Consider the following 22,856-nt stretch of genomic DNA (forward strand, 5'->3'; position numbering starts at 1 on the left):
TAGATGGCGCTATATATAATTTTTAATCTCTGACTCAGATAGATGGCACAAATAATTGTAATCTCTAACTTCGATAGATGGCGCTATATACAATTTTAATCTTTGCCAGGTCAATGCAAGATGGTAGAAAACCCTACAGTGTCTTACGAATGTACTATGATGTTTGGTAATAACACAAAGAGTTCGTGGCCTTGTAGAGAATATGAGTTAGAGGGAACAAGTGCAAATGCAAATTGTAAGAGCAACTATCACTTAGGACACCGTGAGAGTTTCCCTTCCACGGCAAAATGTGTTGATGGACTATGGGAGAAACTTACTAATTGTGTGCCAGGTAAAAAAATTTTAATATTTAAATTGTGTTAGAAATGTATTTGGATTAATCAGATAGCAGAAACCGATCAAGTCGAGGTTCGGCCCTCTCGGGCGCCATTGAATCGGAATGCTTAACGCGTATTGAGTGACAGGCCAAGCCGAGGTTCCCTCTCGGTGGCCCTTGTGCCTAGTCACTCCATGGAACGTCCACCGAAGCGATCTAAGAGCTCGGTGGCCTTCCGGTAATAATAACGAAGTAACGGCCCTCGAGCTCAGTTACTCATAAACGAGGTTTAGGCTAAGCGCCATCTGCGCGCCACCTCAAGCCCGGTAAATCTGTAAATGCCTCTTCAAGGCAAACAGTGGCCATTCAGTCACAAAAAAAAAATATTTGGATGTATAGAGTTTGTTATGGAGAATAATAGATCTCTCAGTTATGTCTAGACATATGTTGACGAGCGGTCGCCCGCGACTTTATCCGTGAATACGAAAAAAGACAAACGTAAAAAGTAGCACATATGTTCGTCTAGATTGTCCTTTGCATCTAAACCAAATTTCTTCGAGATTCAGCATTTTAGACTGCAATATAACAAACATCCATACTTACGCATTTATAATATTAGTAAGATAGGGTTGTGATATACGATCTTGAGCCAATAAAATTAACGAATAGTTTAAAGTAGCTGGGAAACCGGCTTTTAACTAAATAATTTTAGATAAGATTTCTAATCTATCAATTTGAGATATTAAGGGCCTGTCCCACCACTGGCTAATATGGCTCCAGATAGCTTAATGACGTCACTGTCAGAGGAAACAAAATCCGATATTTTACATGTTGGATTTAAAGACAATTTAAAATTTGGTGGGACAGGCCCTCAAACATTTAATTTGTTCAACAGAATGCGGTACACTAGTACCGAAAAGTATCCCATTAATAACGGGGGGTAAAACTGCCAAAAGGGGGGAGTTGTCTTGGCATGTAGGCATTTATGACATAACGAAGGAATACAAATACATTTGTGGTGGTTCGATTATAAGGCGGAGCACCATTGTCTCTGGTAAGTGTTATTTTTTTATTATTACTAGCTGTAGCTCGCGACTTCGCCCGCGCGAAATTAAGAAATAACTACATAGCCTATGTTACACAGATAAATTACCTTTCTATAGGTGATTTTTTTTTAAATCAGTAAAGTAGTTACGTAAAAATCTTTATTATTACTGTAGACTAGCCGTTGCTCGCGACTTTGTCCATGTGAAATCTGATCTGATCATGTAGCTTGTTAACGGAGAAAGAATTTTTAAAATCGTTCCAGTACTTTTTTAAGTAATTTCAATACGTACAAAAATACAAATCTTTCCTCTTATAACATTAGTAAGGATTGTTGAAATAACTCAAAAACTACTAGGCCGATATAAATTCATTCACCATTAAAAAGCTACATGATCATATCAGAATTTACGTGGACAAAGTCACGAGCAACAGCTAGTTCAAATTTTTTGTAAATAGTATTAAAAGTAGCTTGATCCATCTTATTTTTAATTTCGAATTCGCCCAAAAGATGGAGCTAATTTATAAAATGAAATAAAAACTCCAACGGAGGAAAACTATTATATTCTAGTGGTACAGTAACTGCAGTCTTCAGAATTTATGTCAAACGAGCTGTTGCCCGCGACTTCATCCGCGTGGTATTCGAAAACATACAAACTATATAAATTAGCTAATAATAATTAATAAGCTACGTATCCCTCGGGAACCGGACATTTCTCGGGGATAAACCTTATCCCATGTGTACTCCAGACTTGGTTTTATATCTGTGCCAAATTTCAATAAGATATGTTGAACCGCTGCAGAATGATCGAGTAAACATTAAAAAACTAAATTAATGAATCCCACGGGAACCGTAACTATTCCCGGGATAAAAAGTAGCCTATGTGTTCTTCCAGACTATGCTCTAAACCTGTGCCAAATTTCATGGAGATCCGATCAGCCGTTTAGGCTACAAACGCTAACAAACATCCATCCATCCATCCATCTAAACTTTCGCATTTATAATATTAGTAAGATAACCATGTTTGTCCTCTTCACTTCATTTTTGCTCGACTTTCCAATTTTTTGTATAGCCTGCACTTTGCCGCTTTTTTAGTTGTCTTATATAGTTATTTACACCTTATCACCAGCTCACTATACGTCCCCAAAGAGGGGCTTGGAGCCTACCCTAAGTTAGTGACTAGGACATAGTCAACCTGCACTGCGGGTTGACTTCACACAAATATCTTTGAATATCTTCACCGATATGCATCACGATGTTTACCTTCACCGTAAGAACGTTGGGTAAATTGTACATATAAAAATCACGTTGGTACAGCGGCATTCGAACAAGACCTGTAGATTAAAAGTCAAGTGCATTTATATCTACTTCTAACTAACTAAATTAATAAAACTAAATTTCCCAGCTGCTCATTGCTTCTATGACGTTAACACTGAGCGTACAAAGCCAGCGGAAAATTACGCAGTAGCTGCCGACAAGATTTATCCTAACTGGAATGACACGAGAGATCTTTATGTCGTTAAAAGATTTGTGAGTATAATAAAGCAAACAGTTATCATTTTTTCGAAGTCTAGCTGTCCAAATATAAAAAAATATAAGCTATACCTTTCCAGGCTACATTTTAAACAGCAATATCTGTTGATTCTTTTTGCAGTTACGTTTAATTCAACCCAACCGAATTCATGCAATTTTAATACAGCGCCATCTATTTTCACAAAAACATAACTAACCAAATATTTTTAACCATTCCAGGTAAAAAATATCTACATACCAACGACATACAGACACGCAGATAACAGCCATCAGGATGACATAGCTTTGCTAATTGTAGACCAGCCGTTTGAATATTCTGCGCACATACGACCGGTCTGTCTAGATTTAGATTTAACATTTGAAATGAAGCATTTAAAACCTGGGAATATGGGCAAGGTATACACATTTATTTATATTAACTGGCAAACTCGCAAGCGGCTTGAATCCGCCGAAATGGATCGCTGCACACAGACATCCGCAATTGCAGATGCGTGGAAAAGGAAAAGGGACTAAAATGAGGCCTCCGGCACCACACTCATCAGAATGTACAACAGTGGTAGAGCCCGCTTTAACATCTGAGCACTGCAGGGCTCGCCCCAGCAATACCACGACCACACAGAAGAAAGGCGTGAAGTGGAAGCAATTCCATGTTTCGTATGAAGAGTGTGGTGCCGGAGGCCTAATTTAAATCCCTTTCTCTTTACCACCCTTTTCTTATAAGGAGAGGATGGGAAGGGAAAGTGGATTTGACGGTGGAGGAGATGCATAGGAAGGGGCAATATCCTCTTTATGTGCGTCTCCTCCTCCGGCGGATAAGGGTAGGCAATGCATCTGCGATCGCGGATGTCTATAGGCAGGGGTCGCTTCGCCATTTTAGCGGCTTCAGGTGGAAGCTTGCTCGTTTGCCACCTTATGTTATAAAAAAAAATGTACATGGAATTGCTTCCACTTCACGCCTGTCTTGAGTGGTCGTGGTATTGCTGGGAAGAGCCCTACAGTACGAACAAGTCGAAGCTGGCTCTAACGTTTCGAATACATTATCTTTTATGTTGTTACATTGCTCTGTAAATGACCGCAAGCAATAAATACTGAAGCATTTTGTTTTGTTTTGTTCAAAATGACTGATTGACAAACAATTTTAAGTTAAAGAGGTTGCGTACTTTAAGTTTGGGCTCTGGAACTTATTTTTTGGAAGTTCTATATTTATGTTGACACTTAATTTTGAGGATCTATCAATAGATGGCGTTACTTATGTGAAATATTCCAAGTGAAGAGTATGCTTTATATGTTTTGGTTATCTACTTATACGAATAATGAAGTTATTTTTTTTTTTTTGTAAAAAAGGTCGCCGGTTGGGGGATGATAGATACGTCAGGGGTTGCATCTGATGTGCTAAAAGTTGTCGAACTGCCAGTGGTGGATGTAGACACGTGCTGGGAACGAGCGCCATTCGATTTCAGAAGTCATATAACCTCAAATACATTTTGCGCGGGATATTATAATGGTAAGAATAAGAACAGAATTACAAACAAAAATACATCTATACTAATATAATAAAGCTTAAACACACACTATTTTCTCGCGTAGGATGTCAGCATTCAAAGTATTTTTTTGAATAATCCTTTCTTTATTCAAAGATAACCTGCAGAACCATTACAAATAATGAGAGTATATAAATATTTATTACTACTACAGCCGTACGTAATCGAATTGGATTTCGTTATTATTTCTGTCATCGCTAAATTCTCTACACCATAATCAATACTAGAATTGTCCTCTAAATTAGTTAATAAGAAAATAATAATTTTAGTTGAGTTCGATAATTATTTAAACCGAATATCGATAGTTCATAATTGTTCGCTGCGTGTTTCGTCACTGCGATACCTGTCTAAGTGCGGCATTTTTCATACAAATTGAATTCGATACTTCATATGCGTCATTTATCAAACTAATCTTTATTTTGACAAACTATAACTCCGCTTTTATGGAAACTGTCTCTTTTTTAGGTACAGCGCTCTGTGAAGGCGACAGCGGAGGTGGATTGACATTCCCTTCAACAGAATCGACAACTATACGATATTATTTACGTGGTATTGTGTCAACTTCACCCCCAGCGCCTGACCAGGCAGCATGCAATGCGTTCACTCCCACCATATTCACTAAAGTGACATCACAAGCGGCTTTTTTACGTGAATTTTTATATGAGGAATATTAAAAGTTTCAAATTTTAACAGTAGAGCCCGCTTTTACATCTCCGCACGAATGGGCCGGCTCGCCCGGTGTCATACCACGACCACACAGAAAACTGGCGTCAAGTGGACGCAATTCCGCGTTTCGTCTGATGAGTGTGGTGCCGGAGGCCCAATTTTTAGTCCCTTTCCCGTCCCACCTTTTTCTTATAAGGGAAGGATGGGTAAGTGGATTTGACGGTGGAGGAGACGCATAGGAAGGGGAAATATCCTCTTTATGTGCGTCTCTTCCTCCGTCAATTTAGGGTAGGCAACGCACGTCTATGGGCAGTGGTCGCTTCGCCATTTTGGCGGATTTAGGTGGCCGCATGCTCGTTTGCCACCTTTTTGTATAAAAAAATAATAGTATAAGCGCGGAAATACGCGGTATCCGCTTAGTATCAACTAATCAGATATCAGTGAGTGCAAACGAAGGGAATAATAAAAAGAAACTATTCTTGTATCACAAATAATAATATACTGTCGTTAACTAAATATGTAAAATTATAAATAAATCCTATTCCCACAAGAACCGTGTTTTATTCACTATTTATCCATACTTTCTACTAATACTAGCTGTTCCCGTGCGGCGTCATTCGCATGAAATTAAAAAAAAATATTTAATTTTTTTACATTTGTCAAATTATCAATTGCAAATGTCAAAATGACATGACCTTGGCGATCTTGCTTCCTTGATGTTGGCAACAACTTATGGTCTCTTTCCCACATTATGGTTTTTATCCAAAATATTTATCCCCTAAGTTTAATGGCGTGAAAATATACAGCCTAAAGCGTGACGTAAGTGTAGGGCTTTTTATTAAAAAAAAGAGTTATTCAAAAATATGGTGTAATTGCTGACATCTTAGGTAACAAAGAAGTGTGTGTTTACGCTTTATTATAATAGTATAGATTATAAATGCGAAAGTTTAGATGGATGGTAGACTTTGCGACCTAAACTGCTTAACGGATTTCGATGAAATTTGGTATAGATGTAGAGGATAGTCTGGAACAACACATAGGCTCACTTTTGTTTTTTTTTAATTGGCCGCAGACGAAACTGCGGGCGAAAGTTAGTAAAATTAAAAGGTGGAAATTTTATTGTATACTAGCTTTCTCACGGGACGCCGTTCGCGAGGAATTAAAAACAAAACAAACGTGTGTAGCCTATGTGTTCTTCCGGACTACTCTACGTCTATGACCTTCAGCGAGAACATTCCAGCAGTTTAGGCTACAAACATCCATCCATCCATCTAAACTTTCGCATTCACAATATTAGTAAAACAGAAATAGCGTCCAATCTTCCAAATTAGGTAAAGCGCCATCTGTTTGCTTAAATTCATAACATTATTCAACCAATATAAATTGAGCTATTATATATACATCAAATGCTTTTATTCCAATTATTTAGGAAGTGACATCAAAGGATGTTAAAATAAAAACAATTCTTAATTAAAAGTAATTTATTTTCTAAACAATAAACAATATTTGAAGATTTCAAGATTTGATTTCCCCTCAATAGAAGTGGATACAAAATGTGGATGACAATACCAAAGAGTACTGTAACCTATACTTCTATACTATTATAATAAAGCGTAAACACACACTTCTTTGTTGCCTAAGATGTCAGCAATTACAACATATTTTTGAATCATTCTCTTTTTAATAAAAAGCCCTACACTTACGTCACGCTTTAGGCTGTATTTTCACGCTATTAAACCTAGGTTTAATAGCAACGTAAAATGGGGTAAAAATTTTGGATAAAAACCCTAATGTGGGAAAGAGACAAGCTGCTGGCAACATCAAGGAAGCAAGGTTGTCATCATGTCATGTCATCTTGACATTTGCAATTGAATTGGACAAATGTAAACAATAAAATAAAATGTTCATAATTTCATTCAGATGAAGTCTCACGGGAACAGCTAGTAGAAATGGAAAAACAGAGGACAATCATGAAATATATCACAATAAAGTAGCAAGCGCCATATTGCAGCTACTTTTAGCGCACAAAACTTGGAATTTTTCTTACAAACAGCAATCTTGAGGCATTGTCAGGTTTACAATTTGCCTAATGGCAGAGGCCGTTCACCGTTTGTCGGGAACGAACCGTGTATTCCCGCGTATCGATTACATTGCCGACCTAATTACAGCAACCCCTCGCGTGAGACATGCAAATAACTGGCATACTTGAATGCTACTGGCACGTGTTAACCGCATGTGAACGCTAACACGTGTTTGATTTATATGTATACTGGCTGTTACCCGCGACTTCGTCCGCGTGGTATTAGAAAACATACGAACTATATAAATAACAAAAAGCTACGTATCCCTCGGGAACCGGACATTTTTCGGGGATGAGTATCCCATGTGTACTCCAGACTTTGTGTTATATCTGTGCCAAATTTCAATAAGATATGTCGAACCGTTGCGGAATTATTGACTGAACATTAAAAAACTAAATTAATAGATCCCACGGGAATCGTAACTATTCCCGGGATAAAAAGTAGCCTATGTGTTCTTCCAGACTATGCTCTAAACCTGTGCCAAATTTCATAGAGATCCGTTCAGCCGTTTAGGCTACAACCTAACAAACATCCATCTAAACTTTCACATTTATAATATTAGTAAGAAAGTAAGACTAGTAAGACTATTAAACCAGCGTTCGCCCGCGACTCCGTCCGCGTGGAATAAAAAAAAAGTGAGTAGCCTATGTCTCCTCTACATCTACATGTATGTCTCTATGCCACATCGAAATCCGTTCAGCAGAAGGCAACAGACATCCATACATCTATCGAATTCGCATTTATAATATTAGTACGAGGTATACGTTTTGGATTACGATAAAAAATGATACATTTACTAAATTTTATTTAATTACAGAACAAAATACTAATGTTAACAAAAAAATCAAGTTACTAGATGAACTTTTTCCCCTTTTTTTGGTTATTCTTGTCTCAGTCATGTTTCTGCCAACCCAATCTACCTCTTCCCAGTACTATCATGACCATGTCGTCACCACCCTGAGGGTGGGGGGAGACGCGCGCTGAGCGTTTCCTAGGAGTGTCTGAAAATCACATAATTATTCATAATTCACAAAAGTACATAGTCATTATTAACTTGAGAATACAATTCATAAGATTTTTTTATAATATAAGGTGGCAACCGAGCAAGCGGCCACTAGAATCCGCTAAAATGGCGAAATGACCGCTGCCCATAGACATCCGCAATTGCAGATGCGTTGCCTACCCTTATACGACGGAGGAGACGCATATAAAGAGGATATTTCCCCTTCCTATGCATCTCCTCCATCGTCAAATCCACTTCCCCTTCCCATCCTCTCATAAGAAAAGGGCGGTAAAGAGAAAGGGACTTAAATTAGGCCTCCGGCACCACACTCATCATACGAAACACGGAATTACTTCCACTTCACGCCTGTCTTCTGTGTGGTCGTGGTATTACACCGGGCGTGACAGCCCATTCGGTTTTATAATCCAACGATTCCAATTTCTACGAGAAGAATAAAAATCTAAAAAGAACTTACTCCCACTCCTTTGTTGACGCTAAGTGTGCGAGGAGGACGCACTATACGCCCGGCGCAGGAGAGAGCAGGACGACAATAGCACGTGCAGTACCGCTAACGACGAGTATATGATCGCCTGGTACTTTTGAATCCATATTGTTATAGTTTCTTGACAATTCTTGAAAAACCCGTTAAAAGTGAATTAAAAATAAATGGAGGAATTAATTTCTTTGTTATTTAAGTTGGTAAAATCGATATAAAGCGGTCCTGTGATAAAATTTTCATTATGCCCGGTTTCTTACGTAACTTTACATTTGTTAAGGCCTGTCCCACCAAATTATAAATTGTCTGAAAACCTAACGTGTAAAAATGTGACGGAAATATCAGATTTTGTTCCCTTATAGTGACGTTATTATCTGGGCCTCTATCAGCTAGTGGTGGGAAAGGCCTCTAGTGTTTTTGTTTGTTAAATTCTGTTTTACGTTAAAACATAAGTCAATCTAACTCAGGTTCAGAAATACATTAGTTAATTAAAATTAATTTTAGTTTAATCAAACCTTAGTGTAGCTCTTATCTGCAGTACAATTACTTGGGTAACCTTCGCTGCCACAACACGACCATGGAGGCTGAATATGTTCTGCACTGGAATAAAAAAAAAATTACTTTACACCATTGATCTATATAAATGGATAGATATTTGCTTGGAATAAATACATTTTACTTCGATCCAACTTAGCGTATAGATGTTAATGATTTTAGACAAAATAATTTTAATTATTCTACAGTAACTAGTTTTCGCCCCCGACTTCGTCCAAGTGAAATTAAAAAAAGTGAGTAGCTTATGCGTTCCAGACTAACTACAGCATCTCCAAATTTCTTCGAAATTCAGCCGTTTAGGCTACAAATTCTTACAAACATCCTTCCATCCATCTTTCGCATTACAATATTAAGGGCCTGTCCCACCATTGGCTGATAGAGGCCCAGATAACTTAAAAGTGATGTCACTGTCAGAGAGTACGAAAATCCGATATTCCCATCACATTTTATACGTTGGATTGCTATCAGACATTTTACAAGAATAATGGGACAGGCCCTTAATTAAATAAGTAATATAAGTGTATTAAGTATGAGTACGATTATAATAAGTTAACTTAAATAACTAGCAACAAATAGAAGAAAAAAAAATTATCTTAGTATAATATTATAAATGCGAAAGTTTAGATGGATGGATGTTTGTTAGCGTTTGTAGCCTAAACAGCTGAACGGATCTCCATGAAATTTGGCACAGGTTTAGAGCATAGTCTGATAGAAGACATAGGCTACTTTTTATCCTGGGAATAGTTACGGTTACCAAGGGATTCATTAATTTAGTTTTTTAATGTTCATTCGATCATTCTGCAACGGTTCAACATATCTTATTGAAATTTGGCACAGATATAAAAGTCTGGAGTACACATGGGATACTCATCCCCGAGAAATGTCCGGTTCCCGAGGGATACGTAGCTTTTTGTAATTTATATAGTTCGCATGTTTTCTAATACCACGCGGACGATGTCGCGGGCAACAGCTTGTATATTTATATATGTAACTACTTACGTATAATTGTCACAACAACGAAATGCAAGCCTCAATACGTGAGTTATATGACCATCATTTACTTGGATTCCCTTCTGAAAATCAAATTAAATATATATTTGAATACCAAACTAATTCGCATAATTCTTAACACCGCCATCTATCGGCCAAGGCATTGATTCAAAACCTTAAAATGTTAAATTCTATTTTTATACTCACCTCTATTATATTTGAAGTATAATAGAAGATGAGTGCACATTCCAATAGCAAGAGGAGAAACACAAGGATTGAGTACTGGAATAAAAGAAATCATTGATTATTTTTGAGTGAAAACACACGCCGTTGACTAAAATATCGCACAACTCGATTATTGTACAGAAATAGTTGAATTGGCTGAGAGACATTTGACAATCGAACTATTTAGTCAAAGATACCCGTATGCTTCAAGTAACTGAATGTTTAAATTAAAAAAATAAACTGAAAACTGAATTCGATTCTCCTATGTTTGAAGTCTCATTCGATTCATTTACTTCAATCTATTTTATATCATAAGGTGGCAAACGAGCAAGCGGCCACATGAATTCGCGGAGAAAAAAAAGCGATCGCTGCCCATATACATTTGCAATAGCAGAAGCGTTACCTAGCCTTAACGGAGAAGGATACGCCCATAGAGAGGATATTTCCTCTTCCTATGCGTCTTCTCCGTCAAATACACTTTTCCTTCCCATCTTTACCTGTTTACAAAAGGGTGGGAAGGAAAAGGGTCTAAAACTGGGCCTCCAGTCTCTGGAAATCGACGTTTAGAGCTGGTTACTTCACTATAAAGGTTATAGTTTGTGACTTACCATAAATAATAGAAACTGTGAACATTTTATCGCACCATACAATCCCATCAGAGATATAAAGAAAAAGAATATAGCCAGCAGAGATAATGCTATTCCTAATTGAACGTCCAGAAACTCTCTTGGGAATAGAACCTGAAAAAAAATCACCAACTCAATATACGTTTCCACTGATGGTGAGTCTACCCTTATAGTTTGTCTAAATAAGATAGATTACTCTGACAATTTATATGATAACTAGCTTTCGCTCTCGATTCCGTCCGCGAGGAATTAAAAAAAATCAAAAGCAAGTGACCTATGTGTTCTTCCAGACTATCACACATCTATGCCAAATTTCATCGAGATCCGTTCAGCCGTTTAGGCTATAAACTCTAACAAACATCCATCCATCCATCGTAACCTTCGCATTTATAATATTTATAAGATTAGTAAGATTTTACAGGGATAGTTCATAATTGTTCGCTGCGTGTTTCGTCACTGCGATACCTGTCTAAGTACGGCATTTTTCATACAAATTGAATTCGATACTCCATATACGTCATTTATCAAACTAATCTTACTAATACTAATATTATAAATGCGAAAGTTTAGATGGATGGATGGATGATGTTTGTTAGCGTTTGTAGCCTAAACGGCTGAACGCATCTCCATGAAATTTGGCACAGGTTTAGAGCATAGTCGGGAAGAACACATAGGCTACTTTTTATCCCGGGAATAGTTACGGTTCCCGTGGGATTCATTAATTTAGTTTTTAAATGTTTACTCGATGATTCTGCAACGGTTCAACATATCTTATTGAAATTTGGTACAGATATAAAACAAAGTCTGGAGTACACATGGGTTGAGCTTCATCCCCGAGATATGTCCGGTTCCCGAGGGAAACGTAGTTTTTTGTAATTTCTATAGTTTGTATGTTTTCTATTACCATGCGTACGAAGTCGCGGGCAACAGCTCGTCTATCTTATTTAGACAAACTATAGTCAGTCAACCACGTTTATTCACACTATATCTTTGAGTTTCTTTACCACTATGCATCATGATGTTTTCCTTCACAATAATGTAGGGTATATTATGTAACAAAAAATTCTAAAATCACATTGGTAGACGATTTCGACTCCAAGGCTAAATCAATGCTTAGACCGCACGAACACCTTTGACTAAAGTATCGCACAACTGTATGATTTACAGTTGATTTTCAACCGCTTTGATTCTTATCTATACTCCATATTAATGTTTTAAAGAGAAAAGATTTGTATTTTTGTATGTATTGAAATAACTCAAAAACTACTGGGCCGATCTTAAAAATTCTTTCACCATCAGAAACGTAATTTATCTGTGAGTAACATAGGCTATATTTTATTATTACTAATGTTGAGGAACTATTAATAAACAACATATTTCTGGACCAGGGCGTTAAAAAATCTCATTGTTTTCTCGGCTTACGTTACCTAAACCGTTACAGATATATACAATTTTATGGCGGTCACACTCCTCAATGTTTAGTTGGGCAATTAAAAAGTTGAATTGGCTGACAATCGCACAGTTGTGCGATAGTTTAGTTTTATATGTGCTCACATAAACTAAATGTGTTCTATAAATAGCTACTAGCTGTTTGCTTGCGGCTTTATCCGCATGAAAATATGAAAAATTTTACTGTTTACATTTGTCAAATTATTATTTGCAAATGTCAAAATAACATGACAAACCATAGCGACCTTGCTTCCTTGATGTTGGTAGCTTGGAGTTTATGGTCCCTTTCCCATGTTAAGGTTTTTCCAATTTACCCCTTAGTTTAACAGCGTGAAAATGTATAGCCTAAAGCGTGTAAGTGTACTGCTGTTTATTAAAAACCAGCTGTTCCCATGCGACTTCATCCGCAAAAAAATCTTTTTATTGTTCACATTTGTCAAATTGATAGAAATTGTCAAAATGACATGACATGATGTCAAGCCTTGCGTCCTTGATGTTGGTAACAACTTATGGTCTCTTTCCCACATTAGGGTTTTTATCCAAAATATTTACCTCTAAGTTTAACGGCGTAAAAATATATAGCCTAAAGCGTGACGTAAGTGTAGGGCTTTTTACTTAAAAAAGAATTATATAAAAATATGCTGTAATTGCTGACATCTTAGGCAACAAAGAAGTGTGTTTACGCTTTATTATAATAGTATAGACAAATATCGACAGTCTATGACACATTAACCTAGATATTCTAATAAAAGATGATTTCTATGATATCACAAACGATTACCAACATTATAATATTGAGGGTAATTGCCATGTCATATCCGTTTGTAACATCGAAGAACAATTTTATTCTGTCAATATTGTGAGCATGTCTTACTATAGTTTGTCTAAATAAGATAGTTTGATAAATGACGCATATGAAGTATCGAATTCGATTTGTATGAAAAATGCCGTACTTAATAGACAGGTATCGTAGTAAAACAAACACGCGGCAATTATGAACTATCGATATTCGGTTTAAATAATTATCGAGCTCAACTAAAATTATTTTGTTATTAACTAATTTAGAAGACAATTCTAGTATTGATTATAGTGTAGAGAATTTAGTGACGACAGAAAAAATAGCGAAATCCAATTCCATTACGTTCGACTGTAGTAGTAAACATTTATTTACTCTCATTATTTGTTATGGTTATTATTAATTTGAGAAAACAGTGTTTTTTTTATTGTATAAGTTATCTTAAATCTATCGATTACAACTTCTATAAGAATAAAAATCGAAAATCGATAAGATTCATGACTGATTACACAACCCATCCCTACTAAATTTGAAATGAATTGTCAAACTAATCTATTTTATTTAGACAAACTATAATAAAATATTCTTTTTATTATTTCAAGCGGATGATGCCGCACGGAATTGCTAATTCTTAAACAAAAATGAATATATTTGAACATTTACTGTACATTATTTTAAATTGTTGTCATCGAGTCCCGGAGAACGAACATAACTATACCTTGATAATAGGAGTTCCGTAAGCTTGGATGTAAAATATAATTGTATTTGGTGAGGAAATAATCCACAGACCTAATGCAAATAACATACTGCAGAATATCTGAAACAAATATAACAATTAAGGATAGGCTAGTTCCAAATTTAAAATTGCTTTGTTTTCCTGTTAAGTGGGCGGCCAGTGAACCAATCAGGGAACGATGTAATATTTACGACGCGCGACTCGGCGTTAGCGCGAGAAAAATGTATTCCTTTCCGGACTTTGTATTTTAATCGAACATATTGTTTCCTGATTATCATTCCTTTTTAGGCATATTTAATTAATTGTTTATGAGATGCACCAAAAAGGCAAAGATAAATTAACTCTTACTTTTTATATTTCTTAAAATCTTATTTTTTTTTATAACATAAGGTGGCAAACGAGCAAGCGGCCAGAATCCACCAAAACGGCGAAGCGACCACTGCCCATAGACATCCGCGATCGCTGATGCGTTGCCTACCCTTATCCGACGGAGGAGGAGACGCACATAAAGAGGATATTGCCCCTTCCTATGCATCTCCTCCACCGTCAAATCCACTTCCCCTTCCCAACCTCTCCTTATGAGAAAAGGGTGGTAAAGATAAAGGGACTTAAATTAGGCCTTCAGCACCACACTCATCAGACGTAACACGGAATTGCTTCCATTTCTCGCCTGTCTTCTGTGTGGTCGTAGTATTACACCGGGCGTCCCGGCCCATTCGTGCTAAGATAAAGCGGGCACTGCCACTGTCAAATTAAAACGTGTTAACATTTTTATGGTATATGAACTTTTAATTCCTTTTTCTTGCTATCACATGTATGTAACAAGCCTTGAATAAGCAAAGAGTAAGAAATCACACCTGAAACTAAATTATCGCACAACTGACTAGTCTCTTTTCTATAAGCTTAAATGAAGCACACACTACTCGATTCGTTGTAACTAAACAGTTGAAAGCTGCAAAACAATCGACAATCGCCAGTTGTGGGACAGTTTAGTCGGACATGCACATTTTAAAACTTCGAAATTTAAAAAAAGTAACAAGACCTTAAGAAACATTGTAAAGAAATATAAAGACTCCTCACTTTAAAAAATACTCGACGATAGTTCAGTGAGGTACGAGTTTTTTTCTATTACAAACTATTATCTTGACTACTGTTAGGAATAAAATTAGTACCGTGCTATAGAATGGGGATGTTTCCTAATTTTTGGAATAGCCTTTATTTTGTAGATAAACCATGTATGAACACGAAAAAAAAAGTATAAAAAATAATACTCATTATTTCAATAAAAAACACGTAAATAAAAACAACTCTTTCATTTCCCCCCAAAACGTCCCATGACGTCACTTCTTTGCATAAGAACCTCGCGTCACGGCCTGTCACTGTCAATTTGAAAGAACCATTGATTGATAATACTCGTAAATCTTTGTTGTCTAAAGTTGTTTTTAGTAATGGAGATAAAAATGAAAAAACCAAAATGAACAGAAGGTGATACTTTTAACGTATTAATTACACTTGTTGCTTCTCGTGGAAGATTATGTTTGTGTGTAAACAGTGACTGCGTCCTACACCAGTGTGACCAGGTATAAATTAAATTGTACTATAAGCTACACTTATGAATTTTGATATATTTTTCTTTTGTAATATTCATAAAATGTTTTGCTCATAACTTATATCGTAATTATAAAAACACTCAATAATGGAGTCCTCATAATATAAAACACGCAAACTCAATTATTACAATCATTTAGAAAAAAATATAACTACAAAATGCACTGACATTCACTGAAGTTGGTCACACTGCCATGTTATATGCAAGAAAGTGACGTCATTGGTGTTTGAGATCGAGTAATGGAGGGTAAAAAATATTGCAGCGTTTTTAATTTATATTTAATTTGAGACAAACATTCAAGGTCTCTAAATGTTATTATAGGTTATAAAATGCTGTCTTTAAAATATTAAACATAACTTTATTTGGATTTGTAACATTAGGAAACATCCCCATTGGTGCAACTCTATATTATCGGCATAAACGTCACGTCCCTAGCTGACAGCTGTCAATGTCACTAGAAGTATGGATAGATTGGAGCGCAACCTGAATCCTAGCGAGAAGTGTTGCTCTGAGTTTAAAGCGACAGTATCAATTAAATAAGTTGTCTAAAACTTCTAAATACGGCGCCCACTTTTTACCATTTAGTTAGCTTATAGGCTAAATTCGCAGATCCTATCAAATTAAAGTCCCTAGGAATCCTAATATATCGTTAATTACTTACCATAAAAAGTAAATTAGTAGATATTAGTATAGCTGCTGCTACACGAGAACCTTTATTCTTTCCCATATTAGTAACTGAAATAAAATAATTATTAGAGTAGCTTTATAACCTAATTTGTGTGCTTTCTGGAATTCGTTTAACCTGTGACCGCAACCTTATTTCCACGTGGTATATGTCTCTTTCTAATATTTGACAAAAGAACGAGACAGGAAATACGTGACGTGACGTATGAAAAAGCTTGGTAATTATTTAACAAAAGGGTCGATGAAATTGCTAATTTATTATTTAAAAGAGACTTTGTAATTTTTTTATTAGACGCGTCAGGGTTCATTGTACTTATTACTTGTTAATGTTGCAATAATGCGACTCAATTCCGAATTATAAGGAAAATAAAAATAAACATAACAAATAAAAAAATAAACATAATTTTAGTTTTTACTACAACATAAAAGTTGTGCAGCCTAAAACACAAAAGAGATCATTTATAAGAATTATAAATAAATATTAAAACTTTATACAAATAAATATCGTGTTTAAAAATTATTTAAAACCATCATCAATGTAACCTTTTAACAGATATTAAAAAGTTTCTGAACGTCACTAACAATTTCCCGCCCTTAGAACTCTATCGAACATTTCCCGCGAAAGCTTTTATTTCTTTTAAATACCGAGCGCGTCGCGACGTCGTCGAGTCATACATCCAACTGAGTAAAGATTAAACAGAACTGCAGCAAAGCGAAATCCGTGACCTAATAAAAATGTTTGTATTAGAGAGCGCATTCATCCTATTATGTTGTCTAATATATTAACATGAATTGTCTGTGTATAACTACTAGTTAATATTCCAATTACATTGTATTCTATCCAGGAATCACTATATTTACTTAACTTATATGGTCTAAGATAATTAAAACTATGACAATCATTGAATTAACTGCTAATTAGTCGTATCCTTTTTTCATGTCTTTTTCATTAAGATTACAATTTTCACTTTAACGGCATTGTTAACTTATAGACTAATTAAATATGTGTAAAAACGTAAATATATGTAGTAAACAGAGATAAAAAAGATGTGACTAATTCCCCTGTAAGGAATAAAAAGCAGAATAAAACTAACATAATACAGAGAAAGTTTGGATCAAGACAGAAATAAATCAGAAATATACATTTCGAGCTGCATTCACAACATGCAATTACGAATAAGAGCGACATTTTTGCAAAAGTGTTAGTTAGATGAAAAGCTTTTTACCCTTCTAGATATTTTAATTTTGAAAAAATTGTTTGATGTATGGCGATTTTTAATCTGTGTCCTATGCATTATCTGTATCCCATAATTTCTACTCTTTGCTTTGCATACTTTGACAATGACAATTTGACAACTTGTCTTGCTCTTTGATAATAGTGCGGTAAAACTAGAATTGCGCCAAATTAAACGAAAAACAATTAATTTTCAAATAATATCCATCAATATCTACAGCTAAATAAGAAATCCGCATAGAAAACAGAACAGTGAATTAATTCATATCAATATTTCGATGATATTTTATAACAATGGACATGAAGTCTGCTAATATCAAAGGCAAAGGTAAGTACCTGACGATAAAATGTTCTAAAAAAACTTAATTAGTGCTGTTAAATGCTAATTTTCGTATCGTAAATTATTATTATAGACCACCAATACTTGCCAAAGTAAAAATTATTTTTGTTCTTTCCAGATAAGCTTAAGGAAATTAAATCACAGGATTGGGTAAGTCAGGTTTCTTTAATTTTTTTAATATTTACCTTACTATAATAGAACCCTAATTATATAAATTATTTAAGAATTTATGTCAAATTTCACATTCATGCATTCCGGCAAATTCCATACATTACTAAATATGTTAATTACAAGTTTAATGTTTACTTGTGTTATAATTAATTTAAAAATAACTTAAACACTCTTTTTTAAATCTTACTAATATTATAAATATGGATAGAAGGGAATGACTGAGATGACATATGATAGAGTTATTTGGAGGACAAAAACCTTGTTGTGCCGACCCGAGAGTAGGATAAATAGGATGATAATATAAATGAGATGGATATTTGTTAGTTTAAACTTCTGAACATATCTTGATGATTTTCATAGATGTAGAGGATAGTCTGGAACAGATAGGCTATTAATTTTGTTTCTCTTAATTCCATGTAGGCAAAACTAATGTATACTAATATTATAAATTATACCGAAACGCCGTAAGACGCCGTTCAAAGATACGTGTGAAGTCAACCAACCCGCACTTGGCCAGTGTGGTTGACTATGGCCTAGTCACCCCGTATTAGGGTAGGCTCCGAGCCCCTCGGTGGCGACATAGAGTGAGCTGGTGATGATGATGATGGTGATGCCGTAAGCGTAGGTTTTTAGTAATTAAAATTGCGGATGTCTATGGGCAGTGGTCGCTTCGCCATTTGGCAGATTCAGGTGGCCGCTTGTTTGCCACCTTATGTTATAAAAATATTTTTCCTACTGTTTTCGATGCCCATGATACAGGCATTGCCTAGTGTAGGCATCACCAGATTAATCGTATATTAACCACAATTTGTATTTATCTTTTGATTGGTTATGACTGTAATTGTTAATCTGTTATTTTACAATAGAATTATATCTGTCTCTATTTTAAAAGGGAAAAAATGTTGTATGTATTGAAATAAATCAGAAACTACTGGACTGGCTTCAAAAATTCTTTTACCATAAAACAGATAATTTATCTCTGAGTAATAATTACAATAATGAATTCTTAAAACCAACATCTTAAGCTCTCGCTAGACAGATTAAGGGCCCAATTCAAAAGCTATTTTAGAAACCGCATGCACAGTGAAGAGGTTCCTGTCTCTGCAGCCCTGACTACTGGTTGCTTGACATTGGATTCCGCAGCCAGTGGTGTTATATTTTTTATCTAATATGTTTTATTTAATTTTTTAATACAAATTATGGTTAATATATCATATGCTAGCTGTCGTCTGCGTGAAATAAAAAAAAAACAAAAGTATGTAGCCTATGTGTTCTTCCACACTGTATTCTACCACTTCCACTTGTATCCACACCACTTCCATGTATAGGATACATCTATACCAAATTTCATCGAAATCCGTTTACCCCTTTTGGCTACAAACTCCAACAAACATCCATCTAAACTTTCGCATTTATAATATTAGTATGATAAAATAAGAAATAAAGATATGCCGAAATAAATAATAAATATATACTTTATTTCGAGCTACACATTATTAAAATGAGCGTCGGTGGCTCAGTGGTTTGAACACTTGACTTGTAATCTACAGGTCTTGGGTTCGAATCCCGCCATGTACCAATGTGATTTTCGATTTCTCGAATTTTCATATGTACATAATTTACCCGACGTTCTTACGGTGAAGGAAAACATCGTGATGCACATATCGGCGAAGAAATTCAAAGATATGTGTGAAGTTTACCCGCAGTGGGCCAGCGTGGTTGACTATGGCCTAGTCACCCCGTATTAGGGTAGGCTCCAGCCCCTCGGTGGGGACGTATAGTGAGCTGGTGACGTGACGTGACGTGATTATTAAAATAAAATAAATTTATTTCCAGGATTCCAGAATCAGTTCGACTACAGACATTAAGATGCCTGACATGGATCTAGATGCTAAGGAAATCAAGCCATCTCTGGCAAGACCTAAATGTAAGTTTACTAATAAAAATCATTATTAAATCCATTCATAAGGCAAACATTACATATTTAATTACACAATAAAACAAAACTGATTAAAAATACAAGCAAAGAACCACAAAAAAAAACTATGTACAGTTGTGGCAATTTCCTACAGTAGAACCTCGATAACTCAAACCTCGGTAACTTAAAAACCTCTATAACTTCCCATCAGAGCCCAAAACCTCTACAACTTGGAATATGCAACCTCTTTAACTTGAAGTAATCTCTGTATTGTCTTCAGTAACTTAAAGAAATGTTTCCACAACCTCTATAACATAAAATTGTTTGTGTTTCCCTTAGACTTTAACTTATCAAGGTAGACAGACAGACAGACAAGACAGATCTTAACAGTAGAACTGTTTGCAACGCTACCAGTATTGATTCAAAAATTGTGTAATAAATATGAACGAATTAAAAACAATAATATGAAAGTCAAAAAATTACACATTGGTACAGCAGGATTCGAACCTAAGAACCTGTTTAGTCTAGTGCTTAAACCACTGGCCCATAAATGGCCTTTGTACCAAAAATGGTTGAACGGATGACAATGAAATTTAGTACAGATGTAGAGGATAGTCTGGAAGAACTCATAGGCTACTCACTTTTGTTAATACCATGCGGATTGAATCACGGGCAAAAGCTAGTGTATCCTAAATGGTTTGTTTCCTGCCTACCTCTTTCTTAGCTTAATTTTTATGCTTTATTACTTAGAACATGTCAGTCCCATAATACCTTGTACAAAATACTTTATAATTGCCCTTATCCCTACGGAGGGTCGGCACAGTATGTGCTCCATACATCTCTATCAGTCATATCTGAATACACTCCTTTCTTAAGCACTCTTTCACACAATCCATACATTTCTTCAGTCTTCCTCTATCTTTGTACAAAATACTTAAACCATATAATCTAAAAGAATTATACAAAAAAACTACCAACTAAAAAATACCAACCCGCATTGGGTCAGCATGGTTGACTATGTCCTAGTCACCCTAATCTAGGGCTCCGAGCCCCTCGGTGTGGACGTATAGTGAACTGGTGATGATGATACAATAAAAGGAAAATAATAAAAAACATAAAAACTACATATTAACAAGCCCATCCTTATACTTGAGTTAAGTTTCAGTTTGGTAGGATATGGTATTTTATTTTCAGCTGATGGTCCAACACCGAAGAGAGCTGCCAAAGCTATACCATTAGATGGATTTAAATGGAATATGCAGGTCTGTTATTAGCGTTTTTAATTTATTTTTATAACTTAAGTTGAATAAGTAATATTTAAGTGTCCAAGATAGCTCTAGAAGTCTACTTATTGTAATATTTTATAATTAAGTGATGGGGACAATCCCATCCCATTTTATGCCTCTGGGTGTGGATATTGAGGCCTAATTATAGTCCCTTTCCCTTTCCACCCTTTTCTTAAGACAAGGACGGGAAGGAAAAGTGGATTTGATGGTGGAGACGCATAGGAAATGTCCTCTTTATGTGCGTCTCCGTCAATTAAGGGTAGGCAGCGCTGCAATTGCGGATGTTTATGGGCAGTCGCTTTCCATTTCAGTGGATTCAGGCCGCTTGCTCTTTTGCCACCATATTGTAAAAAAGCACTCCCCTATATAAAATGGATCTAAATGTTAGACCACCAAAGTTGCGGATGAAAGGAGATTGCATGTGTCTTGTGGCTGAGATGCGTATGTTAAGATGGATGTGTGTGACAAGAATGGATAAAGTTAAGAATGTGTTTAGAGGAATTTAGTAGCGCCAGTGGTGGAGAAATTGAGAAGCAAAAGGTTAGCGTGGTATGGACATATGCGGAGATGGGGACATAAACCAGAAAGTGTTAAGATTGAATGATGGCTACAAATGTAGAGGAAGACGGAAGAAAGTATGGACTGCGTTGCAGAGGATATGCTTAAGCATAAGCATATGCTTAAGCATATCTGAATCCACTCCCTTCTTAAGAAGGGAGTGGATTCAGATATGACAGCTGATAGAGATGTATGGAGTACGGTTTTTTTTAATTAACGGTGGCACAAGCAAGCGGCCTGAATCCGCCAAAATGGCGAAGCGACAGCCCATAGATATTCGCAATAGATTCGTTGTTTACCCTTAATCGATGAAGACGCACATGAAGATTCCCCTTCCTATGCATCTCTACTATTCTATGTTCCCTTCCCATCCTTATAAGCAAAAGGATGGAAAGGAAAAGAGAATGTTGGGCCAAAGTTGGACAAGGGGTGATGATAATAGGTGATGTACGTCTCCCGGTGGTATCCCTACAGGCTTTAGCGACAGCTGCTGATGCTGTGGAATCTGGTGGAAAATCCCCAGTGTCAGCTCTCAATGAGCTAGGGGTTCGTGTGAATTACACATTACGACAGCAAGGAGGACCTCCGCATTGTCCTAGCTTCGTTATAACTGTTGAGGTTAGTACATCCTTATTAATCTATATTTTATTTATTTGTATACTTGCTATTAACAACTGTCAAAACTTCTATAATATATATCTATTAGTTTTCGCCCGCGATTTCGCGTGGGATTAAAAAAAAAACAAAAGTGAGTAGCCTACGTGTTCTTCCAGACTATCCTCTACATCTATGTGAAATTTCATTAAGATCTGTTCAGCAGTTTAGGCTACAAACTAACAAACATCCATCCATCTAAACTTTCGCATTTATAACATTAGTAAGATAATTAAACCTTGTTTGTAGCCTTAACTGCTGAACGGATCTCGATGAAATTAGGCATAGATGTAGAGGATAATCTGGAAGAACACATAGGCTACTTATTTTTGTATTTTTTTATT

The 22,856-nt window shown here is 35.9% G+C and overlaps 3 protein-coding genes across 3 annotated transcripts; 2 read left to right on the forward strand and 1 right to left on the reverse strand.

Moving 5' to 3' along the window:
- Positions 1-120: 120 nt before the first annotated feature.
- Positions 121-5,109, forward strand: LOC106101227 (limulus clotting factor C-like). The gene is made up of 5 exons (XM_013280385.1): positions 121-331; positions 2,767-2,891; positions 3,114-3,290; positions 4,239-4,398; positions 4,901-5,109. The coding sequence occupies exons 1-5, from the start codon at positions 121-123 to the stop codon at positions 5,107-5,109; spliced, it is 882 nt and encodes a 293-aa protein (XP_013135839.1).
- A 2,961-nt stretch (positions 5,110-8,070) lies between these two features.
- On the reverse strand, positions 8,071-16,660 carry LOC106101246 (tetraspanin-9-like). The gene is made up of 8 exons (XM_013280409.1): positions 16,329-16,660; positions 14,041-14,139; positions 11,060-11,191; positions 10,434-10,508; positions 10,236-10,309; positions 9,197-9,281; positions 8,661-8,817; positions 8,071-8,183 (listed from the first exon to the last, which is right to left on the reverse strand). The coding sequence occupies exons 1-7, from the start codon at positions 16,392-16,394 to the stop codon at positions 8,680-8,682; spliced, it is 669 nt and encodes a 222-aa protein (XP_013135863.1). The 5' UTR covers positions 16,395-16,660; the 3' UTR covers positions 8,071-8,183; positions 8,661-8,679.
- Positions 16,661-17,700: 1,040 nt separating this feature from the next.
- Positions 17,701-22,584, forward strand: LOC106101256 (the record flags this gene model as incomplete). Its single annotated transcript, XM_013280419.1, has 5 exons — positions 17,701-17,913; positions 18,044-18,075; positions 19,933-20,023; positions 21,209-21,276; positions 22,333-22,584. Coding segments are annotated over exons 1-5 (477 nt in total), but the record flags the coding sequence as incomplete, so codon positions are not given.
- Between the last annotated feature and the right edge of the window lie 272 nt (positions 22,585-22,856).

This window comes from Papilio polytes, unplaced genomic scaffold (assembly GCF_000836215.1).
Source record: "Papilio polytes unplaced genomic scaffold, Ppol_1.0 DF824002.1, whole genome shotgun sequence".
In the NCBI taxonomy this organism is placed as follows: domain Eukaryota; kingdom Metazoa; phylum Arthropoda; class Insecta; order Lepidoptera; family Papilionidae; genus Papilio; species Papilio polytes.